The sequence below is a fragment of the Hypanus sabinus genome, chromosome 18 (genome assembly GCF_030144855.1).
Source record: "Hypanus sabinus isolate sHypSab1 chromosome 18, sHypSab1.hap1, whole genome shotgun sequence".
Lineage (NCBI taxonomy): Eukaryota > Metazoa > Chordata > Chondrichthyes > Myliobatiformes > Dasyatidae > Hypanus > Hypanus sabinus.
This window is the reverse complement of record NC_082723.1, coordinates 32,516,107-32,528,850: the sequence shown is the minus strand read 5'-3', so window position 1 is coordinate 32,528,850 and position 12,744 is coordinate 32,516,107. Positions and strand designations below refer to the sequence as shown.

The window sequence follows — 12,744 nt, the reverse complement described above, 5'->3', positions numbered from 1 at the left end:
TAAAACTACAGTGGATTCCTTTTAATTGGGACACATTGAGACCAGTACGTTTTGGCCCAATTAAGTGGCTGCCCAGTTAGCTGAAGTTTCTTGGAAATAGTCAAAAAAAGATGTAAAATAAGACAAACCACCATTTAATTGAGCAACAAATTATGTATTTAAATAAACAACAGGACAAATTAGAACACGATAAAACTATATAGTTATTGATGGAGGAATTCATCCAGTGTTTGCTGCTGTGTTTTTTGATTGACTGCAAATTAATAAAATCAGTACAGACATCTAGATCAGATACTGGACTGCCTTCATACAACACTTTCGATGATTTCATCCTCCAAATCTTTATTTTCATTATAACATTCAAGATGATTGTCGATACCTTCAAATTCTTTGCAGTTTCTAACTTGTTGAAGTGAAATTGTTTCATTTTCACTCCTGGCTGTTTCTGGCATCTCCAAGCCTGAATGCTCGAAACCAGTGAGCAAAACAGGTCTGAATTGTCTTACTGCTTATTTTTCACTAACTATCAGTGACAAAGATCGCTGTTTTTTGAACACAAGCACACATAACTGACACTACCCAATTTCCCTCGGGATCAATAAAGTATGTCTATCTGTCTGTCTGTCTGTCTGTCTGTCTGTCTGTCACTGTTTAAAAACTGCTCGCTCTAAGTCTAAACAGCCACACAAGTTAGAAATTGTTCGACAACGGTCTCCTGTCCTAGTTTAGTGGCATAGTGTCCCAAATAAATTTCTTGGTTAGTTTTTGTTCTCTAAATGTTGTCCCAAATAATTAGCTGCCACTTAGCCGATGGCCCAATTAATCAGAATCCACTCCACTCTACTTAATACCCGAGGGATATTTCCTGCACATTTGATACATTAAGAAATCTTTAATTTTAATCAAATAGTTCATATGTTAGCAATTTTAATGCATAATGTATAATAAAAACAATTATTTAATTGTATTAAACACTCAGAATTCTTAGCTTAATCCAGTTCTAGAAACCTTCTAACCTCCCAAAGGCTCACACGGATAGCTCCCTGATGCATTGCTGCATGGAGCTGCTCTATATAGAACAGTACAGCACTGGACAGGCCATTTGGCCCACAATCTTGTGCTGGTCTTGATGCCAATTTATGGTAAATGCCCTCCTGTTGTGTATCATCCATATCCCTCCATTCCCTTCACTTCGGGCCCCATAAGGGACTGTATTGGCTTCCTTTCCATTTACCCCTTATACCTTGGACTTTAGATACAATACTGAGTCATGTCATCTGTAGAAATTCTCTGACGACTCAGCCATAGTTGGGTGTATAAAGGGAGGGTGGGAGGATGAGCACAGGGCCCTGGTGCAGGACTCTGTCAAATGGTGCAAGCTGAATCATCTGCAGCTCAACATCAGTAAGACAAAGGAGATGGTGATGGACTTTAGGAAGACCAAGCCTTATCTGCTCTTTGTTACTGTTGATGGTGAGGACGTGGATGAGCTGAGGACCCACAAGTTCCTGGGGGGGGCACCCGGATGAACACCAACACAGAGGCCAGAGTACAAGAAGGGCCAGAGTCACCTCTACTTCCTGAGGAGACTGAGCTCATAGAAACATAGAAAACCTACAGCACAATACAGGCCCTTCAGCCCACAATGCTGTGCTGAACATGTACTTACTTTAGAAATTACCTAGGGTTACCCATAGCCCTCAATTTTTCGAAGCTCCATGTACCTATCTAGGAGTCTCTTAAAAGACCCTATCTATCCACCTCCACCATCGTTGCCGACAGCCCATTCCACACATTCACCACTCTCTGCGTAAAACACTTATCCCTGACATCTCCTCTGTACCTGCTTCTAAGCACCTTAAAACTGTGCCCTCTCGTGTTAGCCATATCCGCCCTGGGAAAAAGCCTCTGACTATCCATACGACAAATGCCTCTCATCACCTTATACACCTCTGTCAAGGTCCTTTGGAGAATGCAGCTCTCTCCTTCACACGTTCTACCAGTCTGTTGTTGCCGGTACAATCTTCTATGTGGTGGTGCGCTGGGGCAATGGCATCAACACGGGTGATGGCAACAGGCTGAATAAACTGATTGGAAAGGCTGGTTCTGTTACAGGAGTCAAACTGGACACACTGGAGGCTGTGGTAGATCAAAGGACCCTCAGGGAAATCCTGGCAATTCTGCACAATGTTTCTCACCTTCGGTATGCCACCTTAGCTGAACAGAAGAACGTTTATAGTAATACACAACTGCGCTGCTGCAAAGAGCACAGTCATTCTTACCCTCAGCCATTGGGCTCTATAATGAGTCAACGTATAGCCAGGGGAGTGATGGCCCCCTCCTGTTAGATAGTCTGAGGTAACTTATTTTTTATTCTTTACTTCTCTTCTCATATTTGTGTTTCTATCCACTTCACACTGGAATTTCCTTTGGAATCAATAAATTATCTGTCTATCTATCTGCACTATCAATATTCACGTATCCGTCTAAAAGCCTCAAAATGCCCCATTCCAGGCACCTACCACTCTACTTGTCCCTCATGTTATCTTTAAACATCCACCCCCACCCCCTAGCTTTACAATTATGTCCTCTGTTTCCACCCTGGGTAAAAAATTCTGACTGTCTACCCTGTCTGCCTGTCATAATTTAAAATCCTCTAAAAGGATTCCATCAGCCTCTGACACTCCTGGAAGAACATCCCATTTGTCCAACCTATCCTTGTAGCTCATGACCTCTAATCCTAGCAGTCAAGAACAAGGTTACATGGAGAATTTTGAATGCTTTACACCTGATCTTTCACTTGTATTTCCAAGACCTTCTACAGAAGTTCTGATTGCCACAAATGAACAGTGTCATTTCTGTGCACTTGTCTGCTTTCTGTAAGAAAAAAGCAATGTTTAACTGTCTGAAATGTGAGTGTTGCATCGTTAGCATTGTCTTCCTTCCCGCCCCCCAGCAGTGTGATCTTTCAATCATTTAATTCCCCTAGCTACAGACTCTCCCGAACAGTTCACTTCCAGCATTCTGTGCATGATCCAGATGGCAACAAGGCTTCCCTCCACCAGTGACTTTGACCTTGGCTGTACTGGCTGAGTTAAGGCAGATTGCCATCTCCCTGTCATTATTCACGAATCTCATCATCGACCAATTGATTTATATAAAATCACACTGAATGTAAGTTTCACAGAGTTGCAGCTATAGGTTTGTGTAATTAAAGAAACTTCTTTCCATCCAGTTGAATGCAAAAGATTTCTGATCGCAGGGCACTCAGTGCTCTAAATTGTAATAATTGCATCTATCATCTGGTTCAAGTAGAATTGAAGCATGACTGTCAACTCTCCAGCACTCTCTGGGGATGGGACAGAGGTGCATAGACCATAGAACAGTACAGGCCCTACAGTCCATAATGTTCTATCGATCTTTTAACCAACTCCAAGGTTAATCTAACACTTCCCTCCCACAAAGCCCTCCATTTTTCTACTGTCTATGTGCTTATCTAAGAGTTCTAAATGTCCTTAATGCCTCTTCTTATATTAGTAAGATTGTCAAGGTTGTGGGAGAAGGCAGGGGAATGGGGTTGGGAAGAATAATAAATCAGCCATGATGGAATGGCAGGGTTGACTTGATGGACCAAATGGCTTAACTCTCTTATGTCTTATGGTCTTATTATCTGCCTGTATCGCCCCTCCCCAGACAGCACATTCCACACACCCCCCCACCCTATGTAAAAATCATATCTCTGACATCCCCCCCAGGTGAGTTTCCTTGGGGTGCTCCAATTTCTTCCCACGTTCCAAAAATATACTGGGTAGGGTGGGTGACTTGTGGGCACACTGTGCTGTCACCAGGAACATGGCGAAACTCCACCGATTTCAATTGACACAACTGGCAATAAATTTTATTGCAATCTGTTTTCATTGATTCTATTATATTTCTCTATTTTCCTGTGAACGCCCATAAAAATGAATCTCAGAGTATATGTAGTGACACGTTTGTACTTAGATAATAAATTGAATTTTAACTTTAAGCTTTGAAATAAGTCAGGAATATGGAAGATAGTGCAGGGTTGTGAAGTGCCCCAGAAAACTGGGTGGGGGCTACAGATAAGGACAGTACGGCGGTTGGTCTCGATCAGATCGCGGGTATGGAGGTCAGGAATGTGGCTGGGCACTTGACTGAATCATCGGGCATTTTGTGATGTGAAGTGTCACCACTCTCCCATCAGTATAGGGTGTCACATGGACAGAGATATTACGTTGACTTGCATCATGCTCCATGAGGGATTGCACTTCCAGGTAAACTACCTTTAGTAAAAATGTGGAAGGAAATAACTAATCTATTTATAACGTCCTCTACAGCAGCATTGTGGTGAAAGCTCTCAGTAAGCATGTGATTGTACTGGATCTGGCTCAGCACAAGTGCAGATTGTTGGTCACCAATGATGGTCTTTGCTGCTGGTCAGGCAGCATCAATAGAGGGGAATAAAGAGTCAACATGTTAGGCAAAGACCCCATCAGGACTTGATTATTTTTTCCACTCAAGTTGGTGAGTCTTTAACTAAAGGTCATAGGTTACGAGTGAAAGGTGAAATATTTAAGGGGAACTTTGAGGAGCAGTGTCTTCACTCGGAGGGTGGTGAGAGTGTGGAACGAGGTGGTCTAAAGCCATGTGGAGAGCCATTGAAATTGCGTCTGCCATTGACGTATTGTGGTGATAGGCAAATTGCAATGGGTCCAGGTCCTTGCTGAGGCTGGTTCAGACAGACATACTTTATTGATCCCGAGGGAAATTGGGTTTCGTTACAGTCGCACCAACCAAGAATAGAGTAGAAATGTAGCAAAGTGAAACCAGAAATAATTAAATGATAATAAGTAAATTATGCCAAGTGGACATAAGTCCAGGACCCCAAGTGGAAATAAGTCCAGGACCTCCAAGTGGAAATAAGTCCAGAACCCGCCTATTGGCTCGGAGTGTCTGATACTCTGAGGGAGGAGTTGTAAAGTTTGATGGCCACAGGCAGGAATGACCTCCTATGATGCTCAGTGTTGCATCTCGGTGTAATGAGTCTCTGGCTGAATGTACTCCTGTGCCTAACCAGTACATTATGGAGTGGATGGGAGACATTGTCCAAGATGCATGCAAATTGGACAGCATCCTCTTTTCAGACACCACTGTCAGAGAGTCCAGTTCCACCCCCACAAATTCACTGGCCTTACGAATGAGTTTGTTGATTCTGTTGGTGTCTGCTACCCTCAGCCTGCTGCCCTAGCACACAACAGCAAACATGATAGCACTGGCCACCACAGACTCGTAGAACATCCTCAGCATCGTCCAGCTCAACAGTTCAAAGTAAATTTATTACCAAAGTACATACACGTCACCATTTACAATCCTGAGATTCATTTTCTTGTGGGCATTCACAGTAACTAGATAGTAACACAATAGAATCACTGAAAGACTGCACCCAACGAGATGGACAAACAACCAATGTTAAAAGACAACACACTGTGCAAATACAAAATGAAAAAAGAAATAATAACGATAAAATAAGCAGTAAATATTGAGAATAGGGATGAAGAGTCCTTGAAAATGAGCCTACTGGTTGTGGGAACAGTTCAGTGTTGGGGTGAGTGAAGTTACCCCTCTGATTCAGAAGCCTGATGGTTGAGGGGTAATAACTGTTCCTGAGCATGGTGGTGAGGGTCTACAGGATCCCTTCTTCGTGATGGCAGCAGTGAGAGGAGGGCATGTCCAGAGTGGTGAGGGTCGCTGACGATGGTTGCTTCTTTCCTGACGCACCACTCTCTAGATGTGCTCAGTGGTGGCGAGGGCTTTGCTTTGATAAATTGGGCGGTACCCATTACTTTTTGTATGGTCGTTCATTGAAGGGCACTGTGTTTCCATTCCAGGCCGTGATGCAGCCAGTCAATACCTGCGGAAGTGAATGGGCACTTGTTCCACTTGCGGGGGGAAGCGCCAACAGAGACGAATAGACAAGGGACTCACAGAGGGAGCAACCCCTGTGGAAAGTGCAGAGGTTAAGATGTGTTTGGCGGTAGGGTTCTGTTGAAGGGGGCAGAAGTTGTGACGTGCTGGATGTGGAGGCTCACGGGGTGGTAGGTGAGTCAGGCTGATCATGGAGTAGGTTAAACATTTGACACAACGTGGCCCACATCGCCTGTACTGTACTGCAGTGTTCTCTGTTGCATTAGTCCCAGTCCTGGTGAAGAGTCTGCTGCTTAAACGTTCACTGCTCACTCCCTCCATAGATGCTGGAATTTTGAAATAAGTTTACTTTGTATTGAAGGAAACAAAATATCAAACTGGGCAATTGCTGAATTAGCATGACAGCCAACGTTAACAAAGTGTACAGTCACAATTAAAGCTCCTGAAAACACAGACTGGCTTCTGGTCACCAGAATGTTGTTCAGAAATGAGAATGGGGATTGGCCGGTACAGAATGGAGTTAGAATATTGAAAGACAATGGAAGGAAAGGGAACAGATTTGTGTGAATAAGACTGTTAGAAGGCAGGTATTGAAAGACTTCCTAAACTCGTTCTGTACAAAACCTCTACAATAAATGGCAGGAAATCAGAGGAGACAGACGGCAAGCTGGAGAAACAATGATTGCTTGCAAACAGAGGGAGGAGGCATCATACAGTTAGACCTCGGTCTCTCTGTGGGGGGGGGGGAGAACAAATACAAAAAGAAAAGGAATTAATAATGCTATTAAATAAGCAATAAATATCGAGAACATGAGATGAAGAGGCCTTGAAAGTGTGTTCATGGGAACAGTTCACTGTTGGGGTGAGCGAAGTTGAGTGAAGGTATCCACTTTGGTTAAATAACCCGCTGGCTGAGGGGTAATAACAGTCCCTGAACCTGGTGGCGAGGGCCCTGAGGCTCCTGTACCTCCTCCCTGAAGGCAGCAGCGAGAAGAGAGCGTGACCAAAGTGGTGGTGGTCCTCGATGATAGATTCCGCTTTCCCGCGACGGTATTTCATGTAGATGTGCTCAGCGGTAGGGGAGGGCTTTAGTTATGTTGGCTGGGCCAAACTCACTACTTTTTTGCCCCACTCCAATCAGGGAGGAGGTTACGTAGCATCCACATCAGGACCACCAGACTCAAGAACGGTTACTTTCCCCAAGGATGATGAGCACCTCTGCCCAGTACCTCCACCACTGCTTTATTATTTCCCATCAGTCCCCTTGTGTACAGCCTAGCATCACTTTGACATTCAATCAGTCTCTGTATATAAGCTATCTTATGTATTTATATTTATTGTGTTTTTATTATTGTGTTCTTTTCCTTCTGGTCTGGTTTTCGTGATGCATCAGATCCAGAGTAACAGTTATTTTGTTCCCCTTTACACTTGTGTGCAGGAAATGACATCTTGAGTGCTGAATCTTTATCCATTATAAGGTAACAGCGTGACTTCCTGACGTCAGCTCCTCATCAGCTGCTGGCTTGGCCCCGCTGGGATTTCCATATTAGGCAGAGGAAACACACCTTGCTGTTCACTTCCTTCCTCCACTGCTTCCTCAATTGTAAATGTTACCTTGGAGTGTGGAGGTGGAACACACTCCCTGTAACTTACAACTCCAAGCTACCCACTCTCAGTCCCCATGCCCTCACATTACATTAAAATGAACAGGCAAAATGAGAAACGCACGAGACTCTGTTGACGCTGGGAGTCTGGATAGCCCGCAACCAGTTGGCATGAGTAATGATTTCTCCCCCCTTCCTCCCTCCCTCTTTTTCCATTCCCCATTCTGGTTCCCTCACTCCTTCTCCTCTCCATACCTCCCTCTGGTTCCCCTCCTCCTTCCCTCTCTCCCATGGTCCACTCTCCTCCCCTTCTTTTCCAGCCCTTGACTTCTTCCACCTCTCACCTGCCAGCTTCCTACTTCACTCCAGCTTCTCTCCTCACCAATTCTCACCCAGTCTCACCCATCAGCCACCCCCTTCCCTCCATCCAGTCTCACCCATCAGCCACCCCCTTCCCTCCACCCAGTCTCACCCATCACCCACCCCCTTCCCTCCACCCAGTCCCACCCAGTCTCACCCATCAGCCACCCTCTTCCCTCCACCCAGTCTCACCCATCAGCCACCCTCTTCCCTCCACCCAGTCTCACCCACTCACCCATCAGCCACCCCCTTCCCTCCACTCAGTCCCACCCAGTCTCACCCATCAGCCACCCCCTTCCTTCCACCCAGTCTCACCAATCACCCACCCCTCTTCCCTCCACCCAGTCTCACCAATCACCCACCCCCCCTTCCCTCCACCCAGTCTCACCAATCACCCACCCCCCTTCCCTCCACCCAGTCTCACCCATCACCCGCCAGCTTGTCCTCCTTCCCCTCCCCCATCACCTATTCTGGCTTCTGTCCATTTCCTTTCTCGTCCTGATGAAGGGTCTCGGCCCAAAACGTCAGCTGCTTATTCACCTCCATAGACTCTGCCTGACCTGCTGAGTCCCTTCAGCATTGTGTGTGTGTGTTGCTCTGGATTTCCAGCATCTGCACAATTTCTGCTATTCATGATTCTCTGTAGCTTCTCGCAGTCAAGGGCCAAGCAGTTGCGTTACCAAGCCATTTTAGATCAATTCCATTATACTCTTAACCCGCTAACTCACAACTAACTAAGCGAATACAGCGATGGGTGGGTATCTGAGCTGCACACCTCTATTTTGATAACTGTTCCTTTCTGGCTCAGTGCTGCTCCCGTAAAGACTGAGAAGTGTTTCAGCAAATGAATTGGAGCTACCTGTGGTCTGGGGCCTCTGGTTAAAGTTCAGAATCACAATCTGGTTTATTATCACTGGCATATGTTGTAAAATTTGTTGTTTCGCGTTAGTGGAAAAGTGCAATACATTAAAAAGTAAGAAGAGATATATAAAATATTAAATAAGTAGGGCAAAAAGAGATCAAAAATAGTGAGTTGATGTTCATGAGTTGGTTCAATGTCCATTCAGAAATCTGATGGCGGAGAGGAAAAAGTTGTTTCTGAAAAATTGAGTGTGTGTCTTCAGGCTCCCGTACCTCCCCCCTGATGGTAGTAATGAGAAGAGGGCATGTCCTGGGGGATGGAGGTGGCCTCTTTGAGGCATGGCCTTTTGAAGACGTTCTGGGGAGGCTGGAGCCCACGATGGAGCTGGCAGAGTTTACCGCTCTTTCTGATCCGGTTTCCAAGGAACTTTGTTACCGGTGTACATACAGTATATGTTACCATTCATTTCCTCGCAGGCATTTACAAGAAAAAAGAAATACAATAGAATTTTATGAAAAACTGCACATAGACAGACAAAAATTGACAAGCAACCAGTATGCAAAATAAGACAAACTGAGAAAATAAAGATGATACTGTGAACGTGAGTTCTCGAGCCTTGAAAGTGAGTCTGTGGGTTGTGGAATCAGTACAATGTTGGGGTGAGTGAAGTTATCCTCGCTTGATGGTTGAGGGGTAATAACAGTTCCTAAACCTGATGATGTGGGTCCTGAAGGTCCTGTACCTCCTGCCCGAAAGTAGTAGCAAGAAGAGGGAGAAGCTAGAATCTAGCACTTCAGTAGTGTAGCAGTTAGCACAACAGTATTACAAATCAAGGCATCGGAGTTCAGATGTGGTCTGTCAGGAGTCTGTACGTTCTCCCCTTAACCGTGTAGGTTTCCTCTGGGTGCTCTGCTTTCCTCCCACAGTCCAAAGACGTACTGGTTAGTAAGTTAATTAGTCATTGTAAATTCTCCAGTAATTAGGCTGGGGTTAAATCGAGGTGGGGGAGGGAATTGCCTCATCGGGCTGGAAGGGCCAGTTCCGTACTGTATCTTTAAATGAAGCAAATCAATAATTACCAGCTGAACAGTGCTGAATGTTGGCTGTAGCTGAGAGAATTGGGTTAGAACTGGTGAATGGAATAAGTAGGAAGAAAAGGAAATTCTGAATTGACTGGCTGAGCTGAACATTTTCTGTTTATTCTCCGCAGGACATGATGGCAACTTTTGCATTTCTGAGGGGAGTTTGCTTTGTTTATGACTGTAATCCAGAAATGCATTTCTTCAAATCCTACAGTTAAAGTTCTTTCCTGTAAACTTATTCGTACAATTATAACTGTTATTGTTCTGGGCTCCAGCATCTGCAGAAACTCTTGAGTTTGTTGATTTTTATTTGGTTTCTCAGCCGAGTTTTGCAGAAAAAAAATTCTCAAAATGAATGCTGTGAAGTCAGGATCTTGTGTTACTGGAGGGAATTGGAGCCTCCCACTGTCTCACAGCCAATCATGTTAAATCTAGCACATTACCATTAGTTAGTATTTGGGATAAGTAGGAAGAGTGATTCCAGGGATTTTTGAGGTTGAAAAAGCATTTGGTCAAATTGACAAAACTAAAAATTGCCAGCTTTGAGTACAGACCTCTCCCAAATCCAGTGATCCAGCTTGAGTACCCAGATGTGTGTGTCAACAGACCAGGTCAAAAGCAGCTGAGTCCAGGCTCAAGTATAACTGTGACATGATTTAAAACAATGTGTGCAGAGGAAATCTAAAGTCGGCAGAGTTAAATCTGGAACACACTGAAGAAAACACAAGGGAATCTTGTAATCCTCAGCCTATGATGCAGACTGTTCTTCTCCTGTTCCCTCGGCAGCTATCTGGAGCAGATTCTCAGTGCGGTGGTGAAGCTGGTGATGGCTCCAAGAAGAAAAAGACCAAGAATCTGTAAGTCCAATCCTTCTATTTGGGGTGGTGTGTTCTATTTACCCTGATGTTCCTTCAGTTCATATTCCTCTCTGTTAATTCCTGTACTTAAGCAGTTTGTTATCTTTTCTACAAACTAATGAATACCCTGCCTCCACCTAGGTCTCATCATTAGAATAGTGAGCCACTTGCTGTGTATCTGTGCTGCATTTTCTACTATAGTTGACTAATGTATTTATGGTAATAGTTTGGTTTATGTGATGTATGTTTTGTGGGTGCACTGTGGAACAGAGGAACATTGTTTCATTTGACTGTATAAATGTACAGTCAGATGACAATACACTGAACTTGAACTGCTATTTAAATAGGGTAAACTCATCTTTCAATAAACCAAGTTATGTTTTCCTTCCAAGGAAAATTCTGATGCAAGCCATAAAAGTGAAAAATGATGCAAGCTCAGTTTGATTTAAAGCATGGCTCCTAATTGAGTCATTAAATATTCACAGAGGAAATGACTTCCAGCTAATGCTCCCCTGATGTAATTTGATGCTTTAAATTGGAAGAGCAAACGCATTCGCAGAGAAATCGATCCATTCTCCATTAGTGGCCAAATTAAACACCTTTCACAAAGGATCTTGAGTTTTCATTACAGCTGAGATGAGGGGTAGGTTCATCCTGGATGCTGGAACGATGAAATGAGATCCTGAGGTCTTGCTGCATTATATCAAGGGTCAGAGTTAGTCTCCAGCGCTCTCTGTTCACTAATCACGAGAGAAGGGTTCCGAAGCAGATTCATGAAAACAATCAAATGCAGAGACAAAAGGGAAGACTTTGGAGCCACTGATCAGTTAGAGATATTAAAATAATTTCATTTTTATACAAAGCCATTTGACTGTGTCAGTGTACCATTTACAGCAGTCTTTCTCGATATGGACAGGTTTTAAAACCAGTAAAAGAGTGAAGTCGACAGCCTTTTAAAAACTAGGCTTAAAAATAGTATCTTTGCTCTTGCTGTTGTCTTTGTCAGGGTCAGAATCAGGTTTCACATCACCTGGCAGACTGTGTGTGGTGTAATTTGTTGTATTGCAGCCGCACTACGATAATAAATATCTATATATATATATAATAAATTAAATAACTAGTCCAAGAAGAGAGCAAAAAATAGAAAAAATAGTGGGGTAGTATAATTTCCTGATGTTTATTTCTGCAATATAATTGTCCCTGAAAGGTTTAAGTATTTAGTAGAGTCTTTAAAAAGTAAACAAAGAAAATATATTGAGCAACACACACAAAATGCTGGAGGAACTCAGCAGGTCAGGCAGCGTCTATGGAGGGAAAAAGCAGTGCAGCCAAGACCCTTGTCAGCTCTGGAATTTTTTTTTCTTACAGCTATGACCAGTATTTTTTTAAAAAACAATTCAAAAAGATCTGTTGGGGTTTAAAACTCAAAATAGAATTCTGTCATGTTCTGTGATATTTTAGTTTAGCATGTCATGTAGTACTGGTGAGCACCAGTAGATGGTGCCAATATCCAGCAATCAACGGTCTTTGGCCGCAAATCCCGAACATGGTGTTTAATTTCACTCATGGTCTTTGTAAATTAAAAGAAAAGAAGCAATTAGAGAGTCACAAAATGTCACACTATAGTCATCAGTTGTTTAGTAATTTCCCTACAATGGAAATATTGATGGAAATTGTTAGTTCTCCACTGTGGAGACTTTGATCAGATGCTGTAGTCTGATTGGCTCATATTTTGGCCTTCATCCAACCCACGCTTACTACTTAAACTGCCTTCTTGGGAGAGATATCAAGACAGCTACCCAATCCCAAACACTGAGTTGGTGCACAACTGATCAACCGTATTACCCAAATGTTGCACACAATGGTGGACTTTTCAGAAAAATACCTTGAAAGGTAGGAGCCAGGTCTTAAGAAGACACTTGAATTTATATTTATAATATATTTACATTGATAGTGGAATTTAAATATGGTTTATTTATCATGAATTTCTGGGTTTTTTTGGTCTTAGGGGATTTATGATGTTAAACTGTGAA

General features: G+C 43.4%; 1 protein-coding gene across 10 annotated transcripts in view; it reads left to right on the top strand.

Annotated features, from left to right (window-relative positions):
• rgs3a (regulator of G protein signaling 3a) overlaps positions 1-12,744 on the top strand; it is a 453,555-nt gene that overhangs the window by 432,509 nt on the left and 8,302 nt on the right. For 9 of the 10 annotated variants that reach the window (XM_059994026.1, XM_059994027.1, XM_059994028.1 and 6 more), the window contains one exon: positions 10,641-10,711. In XM_059994026.1, the coding sequence (XP_059850009.1) occupies positions 10,641-10,711 (71 nt within the window). Of the gene's footprint in view, positions 1-10,640; positions 10,712-12,120; positions 12,605-12,744 lie in introns of those variants that run through there. The other variant, XM_059994036.1, reaches the window with a different exon arrangement.